The 23,872-nt window shown below is 58.1% G+C and overlaps 2 protein-coding genes across 4 annotated transcripts in view; one reads left to right on the plus strand and one right to left on the minus strand.

Moving 5' to 3' along the window:
• Positions 1–1,074: 1,074 nt before the first annotated feature.
• Positions 1,075–9,479, plus strand: AIP (AHR interacting HSP90 co-chaperone). Of its 2 annotated transcripts, none has more exons than XM_017857253.1 (6): positions 1,075–1,373; positions 5,118–5,297; positions 7,649–7,837; positions 8,413–8,589; positions 8,687–8,820; positions 9,163–9,479. In XM_017857253.1, the coding sequence occupies exons 1-6, from the start codon at positions 1,275–1,277 to the stop codon at positions 9,233–9,235; spliced, it is 852 nt and encodes a 283-aa protein (XP_017712742.1). In that variant the 5' UTR covers positions 1,075–1,274; the 3' UTR covers positions 9,236–9,479. The 2 variants fall into 2 exon arrangements, with proteins under 2 accessions (XP_017712742.1, XP_017712741.1); XM_017857252.1 differs by having other exon boundaries at positions 1,077–1,373; positions 8,687–8,828.
• A 637-nt stretch (positions 9,480–10,116) lies between these two features.
• PITPNM1 (phosphatidylinositol transfer protein membrane associated 1) overlaps positions 10,117–23,872 on the minus strand; it is a 15,832-nt gene continuing 2,076 nt past the window's right edge. Inside the window, exons 2-24 of one of the 2 annotated variants that reach the window (XM_017857250.1) lie at positions 23,700–23,818; positions 22,093–22,307; positions 21,881–22,002; positions 21,451–21,675; positions 19,684–20,010; positions 19,503–19,598; positions 19,312–19,419; positions 17,288–17,349; positions 16,944–17,194; positions 16,481–16,670; positions 16,265–16,372; positions 15,880–16,037; positions 15,589–15,794; positions 14,522–14,692; positions 13,778–13,942; positions 13,417–13,565; positions 13,186–13,296; positions 12,594–12,710; positions 12,272–12,420; positions 12,038–12,187; positions 11,760–11,943; positions 11,289–11,417; positions 10,117–10,650 (exon numbers count right to left, since the gene is read on the minus strand). In XM_017857250.1, the coding sequence (XP_017712739.1) occupies positions 10,387–10,650; positions 11,289–11,417; positions 11,760–11,943; positions 12,038–12,187; positions 12,272–12,420; positions 12,594–12,710; positions 13,186–13,296; positions 13,417–13,565; positions 13,778–13,942; positions 14,522–14,692; positions 15,589–15,794; positions 15,880–16,037; positions 16,265–16,372; positions 16,481–16,670; positions 16,944–17,194; positions 17,288–17,349; positions 19,312–19,419; positions 19,503–19,598; positions 19,684–20,010; positions 21,451–21,675; positions 21,881–22,002; positions 22,093–22,307; positions 23,700–23,777 (3,735 nt within the window). In that variant the 5' untranslated portion in view covers positions 23,778–23,818 and the 3' untranslated portion in view covers positions 10,117–10,386. Of the gene's footprint in view, positions 10,651–11,288; positions 11,418–11,759; positions 11,944–12,037; positions 12,188–12,271; positions 12,421–12,593; positions 12,711–13,185; positions 13,297–13,416; positions 13,566–13,777; positions 13,943–14,521; positions 14,693–15,588; positions 15,795–15,879; positions 16,038–16,264; positions 16,373–16,480; positions 16,671–16,943; positions 17,195–17,287; positions 17,350–19,311; positions 19,420–19,502; positions 19,599–19,683; positions 20,011–21,450; positions 21,676–21,880; positions 22,003–22,092; positions 22,308–23,699; positions 23,867–23,872 lie in introns of those variants that run through there. The other variant, XM_017857251.1, reaches the window with a different exon arrangement.

The following is a 23,872-nucleotide window of genomic DNA, read 5'->3' on the forward strand; positions in this document are numbered from 1 at the left end:
CTGGGCACCGGGGCTCAGGCCTGTAATCCCAGCACTTCAGGAGGCCGAGGAGGGTGGATCATGAGGTCTAGGAGTTCAAGACCAGCCTGCTCCAGATGTCGAAACCCCGTCTCTACTGAAAATACAAAAATTAGCCGGGCGTGGCAGCGTGCCTGTAGTTCCAGCTATGCGGGAGGCTGAGGCAAGGAATTGCTTGAACCCGGGAGGCAGAGGTTGCAGTAAGCTGAGATTGTGCCACTGCACTCCAGCGTGGGTGACAGAGCGAGACTCTGTCTCAAAAAAAGAAAAAAGAAAGTTTTAGCCCCAAAGTACCTCACTTCTTTTTTTTTGTTTAATTTTATTTTTTCTTTTGTTTTGAGGCAGCATCTCGCTCTACTCCGTCTCAAAAAAAGAAAAAAAAAAGTTGTTTTAGCCCCAAAGTACCTCACTTCTCTTTTTTCTTTTCTTTTGTTGAATTTAATTTTTTGTTTTGTTTTGTTTTGAGACAGCATCTCGCTCTGTCGGCTAGCCTGGAGTGCAGTGGCACGAACATGGCCCACTGCAGCCTCGAACTCCCGGGCTCAGGCGATCCTCTCGCCTCGGCCTCCTAAAGTGGTGGGGTTACAGGCATGAGCCACCACGCCCGGCGCTAAAGCACCTCATTTCTATCATCCATCTATTATTCCCTAATATTAATTGGGCACCACTATGACTCATTTCCGACCCCGCAATGGGCCCTCTTGGTCTACTTGTCCACCTTTCTTTCCCTCTTCCTCTTTTTATTTTTTGAAAGAGAGAGATCCAGGATGCAAGAGTCCCGACAATCATACTAGATATGCGAAGGAAAAAAAGCCGGAATACACAAAAATCATAACGCTTTGAGGGTGTGGCTTACGGGTTTTTTTTTTTCATTTTCCTAACTCTGCAATGCTGTTATATTACATCCACAACTTCAAACAAGTGCCACATGGCCGCAGTCCCAATCAATTCAGTGACACAATTGTTAGGGACGTCCTCTTCCCGCCCGGGGGGCGGACCCCGGCCCCGCCTCCTTGACAGGCTCGGGTCCCGCCCCGAGACTTTCCCAGGCTCCGCCCCCGAGCCGACGCGCGCGCTCAGCCGCAGCGCAGAGAACCAATTACCATCCATTTCCACGCTCGGTCCCTTTTGGCTTCTGCTCTCAACCAAAATGGCGCTAGCTTGGAAGCTGCCGAGGTTCTAGGAGTTGCCGAAGCAAGTCCGGAAGCTACCGAGCGAGTCCGGAAGTTGCCGAAAGGGAGCAGCGGGGAAGGAGGATGGCGGATATCATCGCAAGACTCCGGGAGGACGGGATCCAAAAGCGTGTGATACAGGAAGGCCGAGGAGAGCTCCCCGACTTTCAGGATGGGACCAAGGTTCGTGTCTACCCCTCCCCGCTCCCCCTCTGCGGCGTGGTGCGCATGCGAGGCGGGAGGAGGCCTTAGGCGAGAGGTTGCGCATGCCCAGAGGGCAGCGGCCAGTGACCCTACCGCTCACATGCAGAGCTCGACGCTGATTGGGCTGAATTTAAGTAGGGGTGAATTCGGGCCTGTCTGCCCCGCCCCCTGGCTCGGCCTTGTAGCAGCATTGGTGGGGGAGGCCGTCAGTCATCACAAGCGGGTTGGGGTTGGGGGTTGATCTCAGTGCTTGGGCAGACACCACGCTGGAGGAAACCGAGGGCGGGGAGTGGTCCTAGGGCATCTGGATTTCAAGGCTCATGATTCTTTGTAGATGGAAGGGCCTTCCGAAAACAGACCAACTGCCACTGTTTAGACCAACTGCCACTCTAAACATCCTGAGGCCCTGGGATGTGCAAAGCTGGAGAAAGGGCCCAGAGGTCAGGTCTCCCAGACAGGGACCCTTTGGCAGTCTTCCTGCTGCACTAGTAGCTTGTTTGGGACAGATGACAGCTGGGAAGTAAAGAACCTCCCACTTTTCTCCTTTTACCAGGCCCCAGTTCCAGCCCCTCTGCCCCTTCTCCCCCAACCTACAACTCCAGGCTTCCCTGCTTCTGCAGTTGCCTCCTCTTGGAGTGCTTTTCCAGTTGCTACTTGTCTGCAGAGTAGGGAACTTCCCAGGGACAGCCCCTGTGCCCATCAGAGCAGTCAGGCAGGACATGCACATTGAGCAAATGAGCACATGCCTCCTGGCCAGCCCTGTGCTGAATCGGGCAGCTAAGCATCCTAGCCCAGTGCAGCATAAGTGCTCTGACAGTAGAGAGGAGCTGCATGGCTGGAGTGATCCGCTATATGAAAAGAGATCTTCTCTAAGAAGAGACAGGATGTGTGATGTGGGTTCATGCCCCCATGTACTGGGGTGTTAGTGGTGAAAGAAGGGGCTGGCAAGGAAGATCCTGGATAGAACAGACACCAGAAGGAGGGATGTGAACAATGGCACCCCAAGATCAGGAACAGGTGGTGTTAAATAACCAATCGCTGCACTGATTGAATGCTCACTATTCAAGCATTGTACTACATGCTTCACACGTTTATTTCCTACACTGTGAGATAGGTACTGTTGTTGATTCCATTTTACTGATGTGGAAACTGACTTCAGAGATGCAGCATGGTGCGGCAGTTAAGAGCGTGGGCCAGTCTAACCATATCCTGTCGAGGGTTCAATCTTCAAACCTCTTTACTCTGCACCCACCCCCAGTGTTGTCTCTAAAAACTCTCCCGGCCCAGATTACTCCCAGATGCAGCTCTCCAGTCATTACTTGTCTCTTCAACCTGACATACAGCTCTCTACTCACCATCTCCACCTGGAAGCCTGGTTGGCGACTCACACTTAACCTGCTCCACCTGCGGCTTCTCCGTGTCAGTCAGGGGAACCAGCAACCTTCTCGTTTTTCAGGGCAAAAACCTTAGTGTCTCTGTGGTCCTCCCAGTCTCACATCCCACATCACATCCTCAATATCCAGCCAGGATCTGAGTTCTCACCATTTCTGCCATCAGTGCTTGGGTCCAGGCCATCCTCATCTCCCGCCTGGGTTACTGCAGCGACCTCTAACTCTCCTCCTGCTGCTTTTGTCCCTCTATGGTCTGTTCTTGTCCCAGCAGCAGAACCCATGCCAGATTCAATTCCTTTTCTGCTTGGAGCCACTCAGTGGCTTCCATCTGAGAGTAAAAAACAGAGGCCTCACCATAGCCTACAGGCCCTGTGAGGTCCACCCCTACTGACCTGGGTGAGCTCCCCTGCTGACCCCGTGGTGTACCCCGCCCCCTCCTTCACTCTGCTCCTCCACACTGGCCTTGCTGCTGTTGAACATATCATGCGTTTGAAACGGGAAGTTCCCTTGTCCCCCTCGCAGGGCGTGTGATGGGGAGTGGCTCGCTTCTTCAGTGCCTGGCTGCTCAAACCTCTGGGGAAGCATACAGACGGGCAGGCTGTGGGGCTCCGACCTCACGGCAGTGTCTGGGGCGGATGTTTACAGCTCCGTGTGTTCTAGGGTGTTCTTTTAGTTTGTGTATAGGTGGCTTATGTTAACCAGTTCAGTTAGATCCCCTTCCTTATCACAAGGACAGAGGGCTTTCTGTAGCCTGGGGATTCTTGCCTTGATGTATCAGAGAATTAGATCACATGTGGGCTTGGAGAATGATTGCAAAGTGTTTTTCCGAGACAGAGTTTCACTCTTGTTGCCCAGGCTGGGGTGCAGTGGCGCAATCTCGGCTCACTGCAACCTCTGCCTCCCAGGTTCAAGCAATTCTCCTGCTTCAGCCTTCCAAGTAGCTGGGATTACAGTTGCCCGACATCAGGCCCGGCTAAATTTTTTAAATGTTTTTAGTAGAGACAGGCTTTCACCATGTTGGCCAAGTTGGTTTGAAACACCTTTTCTTTCTCTTTTTTTTTTTTTTGAGACAGAGTCTTGCTCTGTTGCCCAAGCTGGAGTGCAGTGGCATGATCTCAGTTCACTGCAACCTCCACCTTCCAGGTTCAGGTGATTCTAATGCCTCAGCCTCCCAAGTAGCTGGGATTACAGGCACCTGCCACCATGGCCAGCTAATTTTTGTATTTTTAGTAGAGACGGGTTTTTGCCAGGTTGGCCAGGCTGGTCTCGAACTCCTGACCTCAAGTGATCCACCTGCCTTGGAGATGGTCTGCCTCTGGGGTTGGGCCACTTGGTGGCCCCAGCTCTCCTCTGACTGCCCCAGCCGAACTCCACCTCTTCCTGCCAATTGATGACCTGACAGCGTGCAGGTGCCTGTCGGTGTGATCTGCTGCTGCTTATTCCCCTGATGTCCTCTCAATGACCAGGTGCTTGTGCTGTCTTCTGCTGATGGGCTCCTCTGACATCTGGCTGCCTGTGTCTGCCCGTTAGGGTCTTGGGTTTTTATAGGCACAGGATAGGGGTGTGGTAGGCCAGGGTGGTCTTGGGAAATGCAACATTTGGGCAAGAAATGCCTGTTCTGACCTAGGTCCGTGGGGGTGGAGCCCTACCCAGGGACCATGCCCTCCTCTACCCAGCACTTCCCTTCTCCCCTTCCATATTATTTAACAGGCCCACACTCTTCCCTTCCTGGCACCTTTTTCAATATCACATTGTCACACTGCAAGGCTTTTTACACCTGCTGTTCTTTCGGCCTGGAAAGTTCCTATCCCAGGATCCACTTGGCTTGCTTTCTTCCTTACTCCCCCACCCCCAACTCTGTTTAATCCAGCCCTAACCCCCTTGCCCTACTGTTTCCCAAGCACGTGGCTTCACCTGCCATGACACATTGTTTTGTTTGACGCCCATCGCCTCCCTCTACAAGCACCGTGTGAGTTCCCGTGGGGCAGGGACTTGTTTGTGTTTTGCTCGCTGCCATGTTCTGGTGTCTAGCACAGAGCTTGGGCACATAGTAGGTGCTTAGTAAATATGTGTTGAGGAATGACTGGAGTCAGACTACTTGGACTCTTGTTCCCACTCAGCCACCCACTAGCCGTGTGGCTTGGGCCTATTCCTCCCCTCCTTGTGACTTAGTTTTCTCACCAGCATGGGAGGATAAAACCAGGTGTAATATCAGGTAGTGTCCTTGGGGAGGCCCCGTCCTTTGTGCTGTCTGCAGGCCGGGGACTGGACTTGTCCTTGGGGGTCAGGGTGAGGGTTTGTGCCCTTGCCTGACCTCGCATGTGGCCCACAGGCCACGTTCCACTACCGGACGCTGCACAGTGACAACGAGGGCACCGTGCTGGACGACAGCCGGGTGCGTGGCAAGCCCATGGAGCTCATCATTGGCAAGAAGTTCAAGCTGCCTGTGTGGGAGACCATCGTGTGCACCATGAGAGAAGGGGAGATTGCCCAGTTCCTCTGTGACATCAAGGTGTCTGTCCTGCACCTGTCTGCGGTGGCTGTCCAGCCAAGCCCTATTCCCTATCCCCAGGGCTCCTCCTCCCTCCACCCTCTGCTAGACTGCCAACCACTCTTTCTTCCTTTTTTTTGAGATGAAGTCTTGATCTGTCGCCCAGGCCAGAATGTAGTGGTACACTCTCAGCTCACTGCACCCTCCACCTCCTGGGTTCAAGCAATTCTCCTGCCTCAGCCTCCCAAGTAGCTGGGATTACAAACACCCACCATGACGCTCAGCTAATTTTTGTATTTTTAGTAGATACGGGGTTTCACCATGTTGGCCAGGCTGGTCTTGAACTCCTGACCTCAGGTGATCCACCCACCTTGGCCTCCCAAAGTGCTGGGATTACAGGCATGAGCCACCGTGCCTGGCCCACCCACTCTTTCCAGACCACTGGCCTGCTGATGGTGTCCTGGCCTCCATTCCGCCTTCCCCTATTAGCCAGACTGAGGCCAGGGGACTCATTCTCAAATGCAAACGACCTGTACATCTCTTTGTTTCAAATCTCTATGGCTCCTGGTCACTGTCAGGATAGAGCATAGTAAGTCTTCAATTTATGTCACTGATACGTTCTTGGAAACTGTGACTAAGAGAAAAAAACATACATCAGGTGCTCAGCCACCATCGTTTCTCTCAGCATAATTTTGTTAAAACATTGATGAGAAGAAAAATTGGTTTCGTTATGTATTGTTTCGCCTACAGTCAGTTTCCAAGAACCTAGTTAGGACATTGAGGACTTAAACTGTGTAAACTATAGCTGCTTACATAGCTTTTTGGGGCTGGCCCCTGAGGTCTCACCCTCTTACTCAACCTCCCTGCTTTTGCTTTCCATTCCCCTTCTTAGCCAAGATCTTCCCTCTTCCTTCAAAGCTTATTCCTGGGTCACCACCTCTAGGAAGCCCTCCTGGACTGCTAGTGGTTGGCTCAACTCCCACCTTTGGGTCCTCCAACCCTCATGCCCTGCATGGCCAGGATTTGCTCTTCTGCCTTGTCCTAGGCTATTGCAGAGCAGGAATCTGGGCTGTTTACTTCTAACTTTGGGATGCCCAGTGTGAGCCAGTCCAGAGCCAAGACTCAGGAAATACCCGCTGATGGCAACCCGGCAGTTAGCTCCTGTCCAGACAACAGGGAAGTGGGAGGAGTGGGGAGGATCTGGGTGGGAGGAATCTGGTTCCCACCAGCCGAGCAGCTTTGCCAAGCAAGAGATTAGAGGCTAGGTCCCCTGTGCCTGTCTCCCTGGGGTTTTTTTTTTTTTCTTTGGACGAAGTGTCACTCTGTTGCCCAGGCTGGAGTGCAGTGGTGCGATCTCGGCTCACTGCAACCACCATCTCCCGGGTTCAAGTGATTCTCTGCCTTAGCTTCCCAAGTAGCTAGGATTATAGGCACCCACCATCATGCCTGGCTAATTTTTTTTTTTTTTGAGACGGAGTCTCGCGGAGTCTCGCTCTTTCCCCCAGGCTGGAGTGCAGTGGCCGGATCTCAGCTCACTGCAAGCTCCACCTCCTGGGTTCACACCATTCTCCTGCCTCAGCCTCCTGAGTAGCTGGGACTACAGGCGCCCGCCACCTCGCCCAGCTAGTTTTTTTTGTATTTTTTTGTAGAGACGGGGTTTCACCGTGTTAGCCAGGATGGTCTTGATCTCCTAACCTCGTCATCTGCCTGTCTCGGCCTCCCAAAGTACTGGGATTACAGGCTTGAGCCACCACGCCCGGCCATGCCTGGCTAATTTTTGTATTTTAGTAGAGATGGGATTTCACCATGTTGGTCAGGCTGGTCTTGAACTCTTGACCTCAGGTGATCTGCCCACTTTGGTCTCCCAAAGTGCTAGGATTATAGGTGTGAGCCACCACGTCTGGCCTCCCTGAGGGTTTTGAAGTGGCTGCCTTGGGCCTGGCTGTGAGGTAGGCCCTCAGTGAGGCAGGAGGAGGAGGAGCTGCTGGGAACAGAATGTGGGGGCCCTAGCACTTTGCATAGTCCAGCCTGTGGGCCTTATCCTCGGGAGGCAGAGGAGGTTAGAATTCTACTGGGCAGATGGGTTGATGGTGGGCATGTGTCTGTGGTGGGGTTGAGGATGGGGTAGGCGCTCTGTTTGGTGGCCAGAGAACATGGCAGAAGCTGGGGCTTCCTTGGGAAAAAGGGCTGAGTGACTGGAGGAGTCCTGAGTTAAAAGCCTCCTGCGCTTTAATGGAGTAGGGACCCAGTTGTTGCCCTCTGGGCCTTGGTGTTTGGTCTCAGATGGTGGTGGGGAAGGGGCTGGGCCTTGTGGACCCAGTGATCCGCCAGCCCACAGTGACAGAGCCCCCAGCGTCCTTGCCTTCCTGCAGCACGTGGTCCTGTACCCGCTGGTGGCCAAGAGTCTCCGCAACATCGCGGCGGGCAAGGACCCCCTGGAGGGTCAGCGGCACTGCTGCGGCGTTGCACAGATGCATGAACACAGCTCCCTGGGCCACGCTGACCTGGACGCCCTGCAGCAGAACCCCCAGCCCCTCGTCTTCCACATGGAAATGCTGAAGGTGAGGGGCCGCTGAGCCTGGCCCCACTGCCCAGCCTCAGGGCGGTGCAGGCCTGTCCGCCCAGGGGTGATGGGATCCGTGGGTGGACTGCTGGGGGAGCGGACAAGGACAAGAAAACCTGTGCGGGACCCTTGGCAGTCCTCTGGGTCTCCTTTCCTCCTCCTTCATGTCTCAAATGTCACCTCCTCCAGGAAGCTGGCCCTGCCCACCCAGCCTCCTCGTTCTCTATCTTGGAGGAGCTCATTTCCTTTGTAGCCTCTGCCACGCCTTGAAATCCCTGGGAATTCATGTATTTCCTTGTCCATTTAGGAAATCTGCCATGGAGCATGATCTCTGCGGGGGAGGGCAGGGCTTTTCACCGTCTCGTTCACTGTTCTATTCTTAGCATTTGGCACGGTGCTGGGCACACAAGAGATGTGACATCGATGTTCATTGAATGCTTTTTGAGTGACAAGCAGCTCTGCTGCTGGTGTGTGATGTCTGGGGGCCTAGCCAGCCCAGATGTGGGTCAGATCTGTTGCTGAAGCAGCTGTGGTGTCCCCGGGCCCTGCTGTGATATGCCCCGTGCCCTGCAGGTGGAGAGCCCTGGCACATACCAGCAGGACCCATGGGCCATGACAGATGAAGAGAAGGCAAAGGCAGTGCCGCTCATCCACCAGGAGGGCAACCGGTTGTATCGCGAGGGGCATGTGAAGGAGGCTGCTGCCAAGTACTACGATGCCATTGCCTGCCTCAAGAACCTGCAGATGAAGGTGCTGCCCGGAGGCTGAGGGGGAGGATGGAAGCGGGTGTGGAGCCAGGGGCCCCAGGTCTACAGCTTCTCCCCGCTCCCTGCCCCTGTGCTCCCAGGAACAGCCTGGGTCCCCTGAATGGATCCAGCTGGACCAGCAGATCACACCGCTGCTGCTCAACTACTGCCAGTGCAAGCTGGTGGCCGAGGAGTACTACGAGGTGCTGGACCACTGCTCTTCCATCCTCAACAAGTATGATGGTGAGCACTGGGCACTGGGCTGCTGGGGGCTGCGAGTGGTCAGTGTGGCCTTTCTCCTGTCACTGCTGGGGCTCAAGACCTAGTCTTTCACACCCTCCATTCTGAGCTCCCATGGGGGCCTGACTAAATGCCCCTACTCGACAGGGCCGTGGGTCCCATTGTGCCAATGAAGCATGAATGGTGTATTGGGGGTGGGGCAGGGTGGCATCCTCAGGTCAGGGAGGGCTCTCTCTCCCCTGTGGGCCCATGGTGCCAGGAGACATGAGGGCGGGCAGCTGACCAGGATCCCCCCTCATGCCCTTGCATGCCCACTGCCCACTGGCATCCCCTGCAGACAACGTCAAGGCCTACTTCAAGCGGGGCAAGGCCCACGCGGCTGTGTGGAATGCCCAGGAGGCCCAGGCTGACTTTGCCAAAGTGCTGGAGCTGGACCCAGCCCTGGCGCCCGCTGTGAGCCGAGAGCTGCGGGCCCTGGAGGCACGGATCCGGCAGAAGGACGAAGAGGACAAAGCCCGGTTCCGGGGGATCTTCTCCCATTGACAGGAGCACTTGCCCTGCCTTACACCTGCCAAGCCCACCGCTGCAGCTGCCAGCCCTCCTGCCCCTGCTACGTCATGCTTCTGTGTATATAAAGGCCTTTATTTATCTCTCTCTGAGTCTGCCGAGCTGGTCCACTGGGAGAGGCGGGTCATCACCTGGCATTTCCTGGTACTTGGGTGGCTGTTGGGAGGCAAAGAATCAGGGTTCAAATCCTAGCCCCTCCACCTGCCAGCTCTGAGGCTTCAGTGTCCCTGTTAGAGAAATTACGATGAGCTCTTTCACCAAGGAAGTGTCTCTCGTTGGCCAGGGCTGGGGCGCCCCAGGAGCCCCCAGTCTTAAGGGGGAGATGAAGTGGGTACAAGCCAGATAGCTGGGTGCCTGAGGAAGGTGGTCTCCTGGTGCTGCCCTCCCCCTCCAGCCTCGGATCCCATGGTCTCCTGGCCTTGGTGTTTGGGGGCAGGGTTTCCATGAGAAGCTACGCTGGGGCTGAAGTGAGCCGGGTTGGGCTGGGGTGGGCTGACTGTCCAGAAAGAGGAGAGGGCCGAGCGCTTCGTGAGATCTTTTGAGGCTCAGGCCCCCATCCCGAACTGCCTGTGACCTGGATGGCCCTGGGTGCGTGTTGGCCTCTCTGTGCACATCACTGTCCCCTGTTGAACTGGAAACTGGGCTGGCCGCCCTGTGATGCCAGGCACAGGGTGAGTGGGTGGGAACTGGGCTGGCCGCCCTGTGATGCCAGGCACGGGGCGAGTGGGTGGGGTGCAGGTGGCGTTTATTTTCATGGATTTATACACACTGGAAAAGCCTCTGCGCCCACGCCCACACCCTCCTCCCTCCCTCTGGTGCTAGGTCCCCTCATATGAAAGGGAAGTAACACCGAGGGGCACACGGAGATGTAGGGTGTGGGGCTGGGGGGGTCAGCGCTGGGGCCCCAAGTCTGGGTCCCCAGCCTCCCACATGCAGCCCCTCTGGCCCCTTGGGTGTGTCAATAAATAACCCAGGTCCAGGCGTGGTGTGGGCCTCACTCCTCGCTGTCCAGCTTCAGGCTGATGCTCCGCACCTTGCCCCGTGCCAGGGTGGTGGGTGGTGTTCCTGGGCCCTCACGTTCCACCTGGCTGGGACCTCTGGAGCGAAGCAGCTGGCTCTGTTTGCGCAGGAAGTCCACAGGGGCAGCCACACCATAGCTGCTTTTGCCCAAGGCAGCCCTTGGGGGTCCCGAGGAGGCATGCGAGTGCGAGCCCGCTTCCAGCTGGCCCAGATGGGCCACGTAGCCGTCTGACAGGAACTGTGGGCAGAAGTGGGCAGCGATGAGGGGGTGCTGGCCAAGGGCCCACACGCTGCCCTCCACAGGCACCTGAGGCAGGCTGGGGAACTGGTGGCAGGCTTGGCACAGCCTAAGCTGAAGCCTTCTCAATAGATAGGACCCCAGGCTGGGAGCCAGGGCACCTCAGCTGTGCTCCTAGCTCTGCCCTTCTCTGGGCCTCAGTCTCCTCATCTGGAAAATGAGGTCTTAGAGGAAACATAGCAGCCAATGTTTAGCCAGCGCTTGCTTTGTGCCCAGCCCTGTGCCTGCTGATATGCAGTAAACGATGTGATCTTCATAAGCCGGCATGGGCAGTGCCATGATCATTTACATTTACAGACGGGAAACCGAGGCTCAGAAAGGTCAGAGTGGAAAGCCACGGACAAGTGGAACCAGCGCCCAGGGTCTTGAGCACATTCCAGTGTGGGTCGTCCCCTCTGGCTTGCCTGGCAGCTGGCAGCTCAAACTGCTCATGGCCCTTGTCCTCGGAGGATCCCAGGTTCCCTGGAGGCCGGTTAGGCTGCCTCACAGCTTCCCCAGAGTCGGTGGTCCCTAAGGCCTAGGACTCAGGCCCCTGCTCCCTAGTGGGGTCCTGTTCCTGGCCTTCACTTGGCCCTCACCTGGCACTGCGCCTGTAGCTTCCGCACGGCACGGCCCACGATGTAGGTCTGGCTTGGGGACAGGCCCAGCGCCGCGTATACAGCCACATCTTTGGGAGACCCATAACCGGCCACAATGTTCAGTTCTACCTGTGGCGGGAGATGTCAATCAGTCGCCCTGGGGTGGAGCCGTGCAGCTGGGGACGGGGTCTGTTGGACTTCCCCAGATTGTTCTGCGGGTGGGTCCAGGCAGACTGAGGCGAGGACAGGTTCCAGTCCCACGGGGACAGGGGCGGGACCAGCTCATTTCCCTAGTTGCCCCTAAGTACACGGGACCCCTCAAACTGGGGGGGCATGACCATAGGGGCCACTGCAGTCAGGCAGGGCCCGGGCGATCCGGTTGGGAACAGATGGGCCTCCGCTGATCCGGGGGTGGAGGGTCAGGGGAAGCTGGGGCGGGGTCAGGACCCGGAGCCTCCGCAGCAGCCGCACCTCCTGCACCAGGCTCTGCAGAAACACTGCCTTCTGGCGCAGCGGGTCGTGGGTGAGGCCATCGCAGAAGGAGACGACCCCATGGGGGAAGTTGTGCTGCGACAGCCAGGCCACCACGCGGTGCTTCTGCATATCCGGCCGGCCTGTGACATACACGATCAGGTAGCCGGAGTCCTGCCAGTGCCTGTGGGGCGGGGGCAGCAGTCAGCTCCGCTGGCCAGGGGTGGGGTGCGGGTCACTCCGGTGAGATGGGTGGTGGTGGCGGTGGTGGCTCCTACCTGACCACATCAACGGCGCCAGCGCGCACCTTGGGGTCGCTGCCCATGATGGAGACGCTGGCGGTGAAGGAGCCGTCGATGCTGAAGACCACGGCCTCCGTGCCGCGGGCCACTACAGTCAGGCAGCATTCGGCGTAGGTGTGGTCGCCCCTGCGGCCCATGGGGCAGGGCGTGAGTGGCGCGGGGCGAGGCCTGGCGGAGCCCTCCCGCAGAGGCCCGGCCAGCTACGCTCACCTGACCACCATGCGCAACGGGGTAACACCGATGCCCAGGGCGCGCTCTGGGGGAACTGCGAAGGTGAGGCGGCCCGAGCTGTTGGTGACCTCAGTGCCAAAGTGGATCCACTTGCCCGACAGCGGCTGCGTCATGATGTAGACATCCACCTGGAGGGGAGAAGGGGCGGGAGGTCTATGGGGGCCCTGCGTGGAGGAGGGCAGAGGCTGGGCTGTCGTTGGGGATGGGTGGGTCTAGGGGCACAACCACCAGGGACCAGGAGCTGTTCCCAGGACAGGAGTTGGGGCCGTGGGACCAGGCGACAGGGATTCTGGGTCCTGACCTTCTCTCCCGTGAGCGTGACGACGTCCAGGGGCCCGTACATGAAGCGCCCGCTCAGCACCTGGGGGCGGCCCTCGCACACTACCGTGTCGCTCGCCCGGTGGTTGGAAGTGACGTTCTGGAGGGAGGAGAGGCCGTGAGTCCTCGGCCAGGAAAGGATGGGGATGCTTGGGGAGGGGAAGCAGGTGAGGATCCACGCGCAAACACCGGGGTCGGGGCCTGGAGGCGGCAGGGCTTTGAGGGAAAAGGGCAAGTCCAGGGGGCCACTTTTGTGGACCCCGGCCTGAGAGCCTGTGTGTGGGCCGCGGCTCCAGGGGTAGCGCTGTGACAGGACGGGATGCAGTGGATGAGGCAGGTGCCGACCAGCGCAGATCCAGACCCTAGACCCGAAGTAGCCTCAGAGAGGGGGAGGGGGCGGGGAGACCAGCTGTTCGCAGGGGCGGGGCTGGAGCAATGAGGTGGGGCCAGGAGCCCAGGGGAGGGGTAGGTCTGGGAGAGAGTTAGATGGCTAGGGCCCGAGGAGGCGGGGTGCTGGGGGGAGGGACAGGGCCTCTCTGGTGAGGGGGCGAGGGGGCAAGGGGCAGGGCACCTACCCGGATCTTGACCTGCGTGCGTTTTCGCTGCCACTTCTCCCTGGGGAAGGCCGGGCTGTAGATGGACGGCTCCTCGCATTCCGCCAGCTGTGGCCGCTCCTTCTCGATCACCTGTGCGGGACAGGGGGCGAGGCCTTTCTCTCTTAGGGGCGGGAGAGCTGCCCCTCCCCCGCCCCACAGCAGCCCATCCCCGTCCCATTCTCATCTCCCATTCCAAATTCCCAGGCCCACCTGGCGCAGGATGAAAGCCACCACGTCGGCGGACTCCCAGTAGCTGGCGTGGAAGAGGTGGGGCAGCGTGACGGTGGGAAAGGCGGTGAGCGCCTCGGGGCAGTACAGCGAGTAGTCGATCCGCTTGGTCCCCCACCAGCGCTCCAGGACTGCGCGGCCATGGCAGCGAGTCAGGATGGCCTCCTGCCCCACACCCATCTGCCTGGGCCCTGGGTGCTCTTCCCTCCCTCCTTTCCACCCAGCCTGCTCTTTGCCCAGTTCAGGCTGGGTACTGGGTGAAAGGGTTTCTCAGCTGGGCTTTGGAGGTGGAATACGGGCCTCCCCCACCCCCAGGCTGGACTGCCTAGGCTGGCTGACTTACTCTTAACCACCTCACTGGTGGTGCTGGGGGCGGCTGGCTGGGCTGGGGGCTCAGTGGCCAACTCACTGCCCTTCCAGAAGGCACCGCTAGTAGAAGTGGGTGTCGAGGGCACCAACATCTCCAGTTCCTCCAGAAAGAGACTGGAGTGCGTCTGCAGAGTGTCAGCTGGGGGAGGGAGGGCAAGCTCAGCAGGGGCCAGCCCGGTGGCTCTCCCATCTTCTCACCCAGGGCTTCCCGCACCTCTGCCATCTTCCCTGAGGCCCCTCTGGTCAGGTCCTGGCTGAGGCTGCACTGTGGCATTCTCTCCTCTCAGTTAGCCCAGTGGCCAGCTGCACTTCTGCCAGAATGCCTCTTGCCACTGCCCCAAACACTGCACACCTGTGCCCAACACAGGCCTGCTTGACCCATACATAACTGGGCACACCCCCCAACACATGCCTGCAGCACACCCCCCACAGATGCAGCAGCGCACACACGCTGGCTGCTCGTACGGCCGTGCACCAGAATCATGCTGCCAGGGGGCACCCTCTTTAGCTTGGCTAACCTCCCCCACCCGACTTCTGGGCCCAGGAGGTCAGAGGGTCCTGGGGATCCAGACCGCCCCCGGGGAAGGAGCTCCTGGTCCTGGGAGTGGTGACCTGAGAGGTTTCCCATTGTGTGGGAGCCTCCTCATGCCTTCTGCTACCTCCTCCCTTCCTGTGGGTGCCCTCCTCCTTCTCCCCTTTATCTTGTTTGGGGGCATACCCAGCAGCAGGGATGAGCCGTCTCCCAGGGGGAACTTCTGGTAGCGGGGCACCGTCAGTGGGGCGATGGCCTGGAACTTTGGGGCCAGCAGGGGCTCGAGGCGTGAGGCGCAGGGGTCAGCCGCATGGAAGAGGTTGTAGATCTGCTCACAGGCTGGGCGCATCTGGGCCACTGGGTACCCAGAAGATAGAGAAAGATTGTGGGGTGGGAGTGTCAGCTGGGCACTCTGGGAAGTAGGGGGTGTGGGAGCAGCACCCTGATGTCCTGTGTGACCCTGAACTAGCACTTCCCAAACTGCACTCCCCGGGAAGTCAGTAGGGCCCTGCTTAAAGTGAGACAGGAGCCGGGTGCCTTGGCTCACACCTGGAATCCTAGTACTGTGGGAGGCAGAAGCCGGTGGATCACTTGAGGTCAGGAGTTCGAGACCAGCCTGGCCAACATGGTGAAACCCTCATCTCCACTAAAAATACAAAAATTAGCTGGGCTCAGTGGTTCACGCCTGGAGTCCCACCACTGTGGGAGGCAGAGGTGGGTGATTACCTGAGGTCAGGAGTTTGAGACCAGCCTGGCCAACATGGCAAAACCCTATCTCTACTAAAAAAAAATACAAAGATTAGTTGGGCATGGTGGCGGGTGCCTGTAATCCCAGCTACTTGGGATGCTGAGGCAGGAGAATCACTTAAACCCGGGAGGTTGCAGTGAGCAAGATCAGGCCACTGGCACTCCAGCCTGGGTGACAGAGCGAGACTCCATCTCAAAAAAAAAAAAAAAAAAAAAAAAAAATGCTGAGAAGAGGGCAGCGACTTTGATTTGCTGCCATGGTGCCTGCTGGACCCCTTCTAGTGCAGAACATCCCACAGGTGTGAAGCTCCTCCCAGTGGCTTTGGGAGACTCACCCTTGGCGAGTCCCTTCTTTCTGGGCCCCAGGTTCCCCTTCTGTAGCCAGGCCTTTGAATGACTACAGTGGGGAAGTTGCCCGTGCCTCGGGCGAGAGGGAAGGCCAGAGGAGGTGGGGAAGGAAGGGGCAGACAGAGACTAGAGGCGCCCCCACAGCCCCTAGGACTCACCCTCCAGGGCGGGCATCACGGTTTTGCGCAGAGCCAGCACCAGGCCCAGTGGGGAGCCGAAGAGGAAGAAGCCAGAAATCTTGAAGTCAAGGCGGGCAGCGCTGCTGGGGCCGTCAGGTGCCTCGGAACTGGCAGCGGGTGGGCAGGAGGCTGTGCTTGCCCGCCGGGGCTCCCCGGAGGAGGTGGTTGCAGGGGCTGCCTGAAGGCTGTGGAGGAGGAGGTATGCTCAGTGTTGCTGCCTCTGTAGTCCATCATGCACCCAGGGTAGGGGTGATGGGGCAGGGACATCACCTGTTCTGAGAGCCCTCGGGCTCAGGACTGGCCATGTCACTGGGGATGCGCTGGGCAGGCAAGGCTGAGGGTTCTGGGCTGGCCCGACCCAGGCCTTCCACACCATCTGCCAGGGGGTCCCGCACTGGGCCAACCTCCGGAGAGAGCAGCTCATTGTTCTGGATGGAACAGGGGACAGAAACATCTTCAGTCCTGGGGACCATTCACATTCTACTTAGAAGCGAGGAGTGAGGCTTGGGGGTTGGGCAGAGCAGAATTCCAGAGAAGACATGAACTGGCGGGGCAGCAGGGAGCCTGCCTGCTGGCAGAGGGGTCGCATTCCAGGGGGCAGAGACCTAGAGAGGGCCTTCCTGCTCCTGAGGAGGCTGGGTTTGGCTATACTGACCGTGCTCCCACGGCGGCTGCTGCCCCGACTCCCGGTGCCTGCATTAGCACTGTGGCAGAGTGCATCAAAGCCCAGGATGCCACCAACACCATCTCCAATCAGCACGACCTGGGTGGGAGCAGGGGCACCATCAGGAGAGGCCTTGTCCTCACCCAGGCCAGGCCACAATGGGGGCTGTAGTGGAGGGCAGCAGATGGACTGTCCCTAACCGCTGACCTGCCCACAGAAGCCAGCGCCCTCAGGTGAGCGCAGGAAGGCTGAGTAGGCCTGGTTGGTGCGGGCAATGACAGTGGCCACGGCGCCCTGGTAGCGGGAAGATGAGGTGGCCAGCAGTGGCAGGGCAGCCAGTGGAATGTGGTCTTGGGAGCGAGACAGGCTGTCACCATCGTGGCTGTAGGGGCTCAGGCTGCAGGAGGAGGAAATGTGGTGGGTGAAGGGCTTCCAGACCCACTCCTGCCATCCAAGCCCCCTGGGCCTGCTGGCAAGCCCTGGCTCTGTGGGTCCTCTGTGGGGAGTGTTAGCCCCAAGAGGCAACTGAAATGGAGCTATTCTCCAGAACAGGTCCAGCCATGCCAGTGACTGACCCAGGTGTCTGGCTTCCTGACCTCTTTCCCCTTCCCCCTGCCCCAAGGCCTCCCTGATCCTAGGAGTTCCCTGTCCTTCCACCCGTGGCTAGTACTTGGAGACAAGGGCGTAGGCGGCAGCGCAGATGGGTGGACAGGGCACCAGTCGCAGCGCCACATGTCCCAAGGCTTCGGGGAAGTGGATGCGGGTGACGGCCTCGAAGGCAGAGCTCAGTGTCTGCACATCTGCCTGCTTGGAGTTGGCGTCTCCAGGGCCTGAGTCCAGGATGTTGCCGCTGTGCAGGATGAGGAAGAGGGCGTGGACTGCGCATGTCTCAGTCCCCAGCTCCCCCGCACCATCCGGGCCCTGGGGGGCACAATGGGGTGCAATGGGTGTCACAGCAGTGGCCAGGCCAGTGAGTAGGGGGAGCTTTGACATGGGGTGGCTGACCATACTCGCCTCTGAGTCCCTGGGTGCTTGGGCCCCATCCTCAATGCCTTTAGCTGCCTCAGCTCCAGGCTCTGTAGGGCAAGGAAGCCAGTGAGAGGGATGGAGAAGACCACTGGGATCCCCTTATCTGGCACTTCAGGCACCCAGTTCTGGCGTCTGCCAGTCCCTACCTTCCTCCAAACTTCTCCTCCCACCAACTTTCCCAGGTCAGTTTGCATTTCCAGGCCTTTGCTCCTACTGGTCTTATTGCAGTCTGGGCTGCCTCTCTACACAACACCTGTTTGTCTGGCAAACTTCTCTAACCCTGCCCTGTCCAATGTGGTAGCCATTAGCCACAAGTGGGTATTTAAGTTTAAATGAATTAAAATATAATACATAAAATCTTCAGTTCCTCAGTCACACTAGCCCCATTTTCAGTGCCTAGGAGCCAGTGTGGCTAGTGGCTATCATCTTGGGCAGCATGGACCTAGAAGTTCTGCTGGACAGTGCTGGCCTAAGTCTTCCAAAGCCAGCATAGACATCACCTCTCACGTGAAGCATTCAGGGAATCCAAATTAATTCCTTCATTCTTTGTGCTGTGTCTGAATCGTGACTACATCTAATCTCCATCCATCATCCACGCCACCACCCACCCATCCACCTACCATCCATCCACCCATCATCCATCCATCACCCAATCCATCACCCACCCCACCCAACCCCAACAGGCCATTCATCCGTTATCCCTCCATCCATCCATCCCCATCCACCCATCCACTCCACCATCCATCCATCCCATCCATCCAATCCATCCCATCCATCCATCCATCCATCAAACGCATCCATATCCACCCAGACCCACCCACAGTCCATGTATCCACCACCCCACACCCATTCATCCATTATCCGTCCATTCTCACCATCCATCATCCATCCATCCGATCCATCCACCCACCACGTTACCACCATCCTCCATCCACCCACCCACCCACCCGAAATCACCATCGCAAGCACGCCATCCATCCATCCTCCATCCATCCTCCACCCATCCATGCCCTCCATTCATCCTCCACCCACCCACCATCATCCCCACCCACCATCCGTCCACCCACTACCCACCCCACCCATCACCCATTGATCCACCCCACCCACCCACCCATCCACTCAACACCCATCTCATCCACCCACCCACCCCCCCACCCATCCACCATCCCATTCATCCACATAACCCGACCCATCCATCCATCACCCACGCACCATCCGTCCACCACCTACCCACCCACCCACCCCATTCATCGACCACCAGCACCCCCATCCGTCCACCCACCACCCATCCACCACCACCCATCATGCCACCCACCCACCGCACCCATCCATCCATTCATCCATCCATCCGCCACCCGCCATCCATCACCCACCTAGCCCACCCACCATCCATCACTCCACCACCCACCCATCCACTCAACCACCACCATCCACCCACCCACCCATTCCATCCATTCATCCATCACATCACCCGACCCTCCATCGCACCCACCTAGCCCACCCCACCCATCCATCCATCCACCACCACCATCCGGTCAACATCCATCCATCCAACCCACCCAGCCCATCCATCCATTCATCCCATCCATCCACCAACCCATCCAGTCCAGCCCACTACCACCAACCCACTCCATCATCCACCCACCGCACCCATGCCATTACCATCCATCCATCCACCCACCCACCCATCCATCCATTTATCCAGTCCATCCCGTCCATCCACCCATCCATCCAACCCACCTCACCACCCACCCCATCCATCCATCCATCCACCGCCCAACCATCCATCCTCCACCCATCCACTCCAGTCGTATCCTCATCCACCCACCCCCCACCCAAACGGGACCCAGTTCATCCATCCCTATCTATATCCATCCATCCATCCTTCATTATTCATCTGTGTATTTAATGAACACCTCTTCAGATTGCCTCTCATCTTAAGATGTCATTAAACTTATGACCTGCTGTACATGGGTGCTGGGGGCCGGTGTCCTAGGTGGGATCTTTACCTGGCGTTCCCTCCGCCTCCATTGGGGAGGCAAAGGCGTCGATGAAGTCATTGGAGTTCCACTTGGTCATCTCCTTGGGGAAGACCTCCTCACTGTCCGAGAAGCCTTCTGAGGGGACAGGGGGCTGTGTCATGGGGTGGGAGGAGCTGCTCGGGGACATCCCCACTCCCAAAAAGGGCCTCGGTGCTGACCGTGGGCATCAAAGAACTCTTCTTCGGAGCTGTTCTCGGAGTCTCGGGCAATGTTCTGCATGCGCCACTCGGACAAGCTCTGGGGAGACACAGCCCCTGCCGGGCCGGCTCAGCCTCAGCCTCAGCCTGGGAGCCCAGCCTGGGGAGGGTTGCTCCTCCCATCCCTGTGTCCCAGCCTCACCTCCATGTTGGGATGAGTAGGAGGAACGGGAGGATGAGGACCACTGCTTCCCAAAGCTGGCATCAGGGGAGGCATCTGGACCAGGGGGGGCCTCAGGCCCATCGGGGGTGCCAGTGTTGCTGGCCCCAGACCGGGCCTCGGTGCTTGGTTTCCCGGGGGGCTGGGCCTCAGACCCCTCACTGCCTGTGTTGCACTTGGCCATGCGCTGGGCCAGCATGCGAGCAGTCTCCTCTTCCAGTGCCCGAATGTCAGCCATGCTCAGTTCTGTCCACTCATCCTGCCAGCACCAGGCCTGGCGGTGGGCCCGCAGCATCACCCGACGCAGACCTGCAGGTGCCCAGGCATCGGAACTGTCCCCTCCCACTGCTTCCCTGGCACTGCCGCCACATGCCCAGCCTTGAGGTTGGGTAATGGCTCCCCTGGGGACACCACCCACCCAGAGCCACAAAGTAGGGCAGGGCCAGTGCAGTCCAGGAATGGGAGTGGAAAGTGGGGCATTTGTCTTCCTGCCTGTCTCCCCTCCGCCCACTGCCTTTCCTGTCTCTCTGCACACCCTAACTCTCAGCACTGTCCCCACCCCATCACTCCAGAAGCAGGGACCAATGCTTGTTCTTGCTTTTGGCTGGCTTCCTGCTGACTTCTGAAGAATTAACAGTTAATTAAGCGTTTAACAGTTAATGAAATTGTTGATGGTTAATGAAGGTGTTAATAGTTAATGGAAGTGTTGGCACTCAATGAAGGTTGTAGCGAAAGATGATACCCATTCTGGGATATTTTTATCTTAAGCAGAAGAATAAAGTTAGAAACTCTTAAATATCTAGGAAATAAGGTAATGATGGTTGAATGATAATTATAAACTTCTGCGAGGAGATATATCAGAATCTTAGTAGTGGCTATATGTGGGTGACTTTAATTTTCTTATTTGTGCTTTTTGGTATTTTTCCAAATGCAAGACACGGAGTCCTCATTATTCTATAAGCTGAATTTCCTCACCTGTAAAATGGGAATAATCATTGTCATTACCTGGTGGGGTATTGTGGGTGTTAAGGGAGATCTTGCACAGAAAGTAATTAGCAAAGGGTCTGTGTGTTGCTATCACTGTCAATATTAGCTCTTCATATCTGACTCAACCTCTTCCTCATTTACTGAAGAGAAATTCAAAGTGCAGAGATGGCCAGCGCCTTGCTGGAGGAACCATGGGTCAGTAGTGGGACAGAAGCCAGGCCGCTGGTCTCCCCACCTAGGGATCATCCCTCTGTGTGCAGATGACCTGGGCACTGAGGCAGGGCTGAGCTGTAGGCGTGGTGGGGTCAGGTTGAGGGGAGGTGTGGAACTGGGGCTCCTGAACACCAGGGCCAAAGGCTGGAACACTAGAAACTGGGAGTGGCCGGGGGGAATCCCAGAGAGAATGACATCAGAGTCACAGCCTCAGCCTGCACTCCTTAGCATGCTGCCAGTTAGAGCCGGTGACCTTCCTGAGCATCTCTAAATCTCACCCAGCTCATAGGATGATGGAGAATCTTAGAATCTTAATGGAAGCAGCAGCATTTCTGAAAGTCAGAGTCAGCATGGACCTTGTAGCTCATATTACCAGCTTCCTGCTCTGTGGATGCCTGGCTAGGCTGTGTGGCCACCTCTGCCCTAGTGCTCCCCGCCTCAAGTGGAAATGATGGCTTTCTGCTTCTGTGTCCTCAGTGGATGGGAGCATCCCTGGCCCTAAACACGGGCATGCTGGGTAAGCGGGACCTCCCGCGGCTGGGTGCTCACCTACATCGTGGATGAACTGCTCGATCTTGGCTTGCATGCCCCAGTAGCGGAACTCAACCTTGCACAGCTTATAGGCACACATAAGGGGCCCCGTCTGCGCCGCCGTCCGCGCCCAGTCATCAGCCAGTGGCCCTCGGCCTGTCTTGACCGAGCGGTACAGCCGAGGGTCCTCTTCTGCTTTGTACTCGCCTGGGGCCACTGCATCCCGCACGATGTCAATGGTGTCTGAGGGAGTTCAGCAAGCATTGAGCAGTGCCAGCCCCTTTGAGCCCCCGCTCCTGGCACCCTCTTGGGACTGGGTGACAGTTCCTGTCCTTTTGCAGATAGGACATGAGGCTTGGAGAGGGCTGGGACTTCTCAGAGGCTGCCCACTGAGGCAGCCAGGAGACTGAGAGGGGTGCCAGGGTCCCTCCATAGCTCCAGGCCTCACCCAGGATGCGCTGTCTCCTCTCGGCCCCACTCAGGTTGAAGACGTTTGGCTGCTGCCCCCCATCAGGCAGGTAATAGGTCTCGATTTCAATGGAGAATTTCTCCACGAAAGGGCAGGTGTACCTGGGCAGAAGGCATGGGTGAGGCTCACTGCCGTACCCACCAGGGCTGCTCCCCTCCTGGCCCCGGACCATGCCCACCTCACCCACTCACCGGGTTCGGGTGTAGGGGTAGGCATTCCAGGATTCCTCTTCTACCTGCAGGGCAGCCTTGGGCAGCAGTGCCCGGAACCAGCCTGGGATGTGGGAGCCCACGTGGTACACCTTGTGTGTGTACTGCCCGCTGCCCCCGGGCCCATCTGTGTAGGGCCGGTTGGCCAGGATCTCCACGCCGCTGCCCTCACCACTAGACTCCTCCCGGCTCTTTTTCTGTGGCCCAAGGGAGAGCAGAATAGGGAGCTCAGCCCCAGCTTAGCGTCTGGGATCCCCAGCTTAGGCTGGTGTTCTGCACAGTTCTGGGGCCCTGGTCCCAGTCTTTTCAACTCCCTGAAACCAGACACTGCCCCACCGAAGCTTCCTGGGATCGGAATCACAGATGCAGCCCAGCCCTGCATGGGGTCTGCAACCTAGCACTCAATTCAGTCATTCAAGTATTCATTGAGTGTCTGCTTCACCCCAGGCAGTGTTTGGGATTCTATCAATTGAGATATATTGATGAATAGAACAAAGACCCCTGCCCTCGTGGAGCTTACATTCTAGTGGAAGAAGACAGACAAAAGGAAAAAGCAAATTATATGCTGTGTTAGAAGGCGCTAAGTGTTATGGGAAAAGAAAGCCTACAGTAGGGTACAGGTGATCAGGGTTGGGGGCTGCGGTTTTGATCTGAGTCAGGGAAGGCCTTGCTAAGAACATAAAGTGACCATGGCTTGAACATGACTTTAAGGAGGTGAGGTGGGAGGAGGTGCTCAAGGCAGGGGGAAGCCAGTGCAGCCCCGAGGCGGGAGCGTACTGGATGTGCTGGCGGGTGGCAAGGAGGCCAGGGTGGCTGGCAAGGAAGAAGGGACAAAGAGGGGAAAAGGGGCCTCCAGCTCTCAGAGGCCCTGACTCTGGCCCCTCCCTCTCTGGGAGGCCCTGGCCGCCTCCCAATCCCAGCTCCTGCCACACCCCTCACAGCTTGAGAGCCCCCAGATCCTGCCTAGAATTCTATGGCTCTGGGGCTTGGATGGCCCTTTCAACCCCGAGGCAGGGTCCGGGCCCTCTTGCTTTATGAGACTCTGGTCCTGCTGTGCTGGGGAGAGATCTGGAGCAGACTCCCCGGGGCCCTGCACCAACCTGGCCACTGCTGAGGGCCTGCCCTGGCCAACTCTTCTCACTGCCCTACCCGAGAGCCCCCTCGCCCTCCGATCCTTGCTGCCCTGTCCCTGCCCCAGGTTTGGCGCCTGGTCCTCACCCCATCTCCCTGACCTCCAGGGGTGGTCAGGACCCTGCACCTCTCCAGACCCCCTCCCACCCTTCTCAGCCGCGGAGGCCCCCCTCCTCATTCTTGCCGCCTCCTGGGCGCTTTTTCCTTCCCCGATGGGATTACAGATCTTGAGGAGGATTACAGGAGATCAGAGAAGGGCTGGGCACTTAGCGGGTGAGAAGCACCACTCGGCTCTCCTGCCCCTCTCCCCACACCACAGCCCTTCCCCATCCCCACATCCGAAGGGGGGCCTCTCTTGCCTCCTCCGGGCTCCCAGCCGGTCCCAGCCCCGTGGCAGGGCTGGCGGGGTTGGCGGGGCTCCACCCCTTGCCCGGGTGCCCTCTCCCTGCCGCCCTCACCTGGATCATGTAGAGCTGGGCCACCTGGTACTCGTCCAGGCTCATGGGCAGCAGAATGTGGTATTCCTTGATGAGCATCCTGAAGGCGCCCGGCGGGCCGCGCGCGGCCTCCGCTCCTCCTGGCGCAGGGCACGGCGCGGCAGTCAGTGCGGGGAGGCTGCGCGCGGCCCCGA

The sequence above is a fragment of the Rhinopithecus bieti genome, unplaced genomic scaffold, assembly GCF_001698545.2.
Source record: "Rhinopithecus bieti isolate Rb0 unplaced genomic scaffold, ASM169854v2 scaffold_44159, whole genome shotgun sequence".
Lineage (NCBI taxonomy): Eukaryota > Metazoa > Chordata > Mammalia > Primates > Cercopithecidae > Rhinopithecus > Rhinopithecus bieti.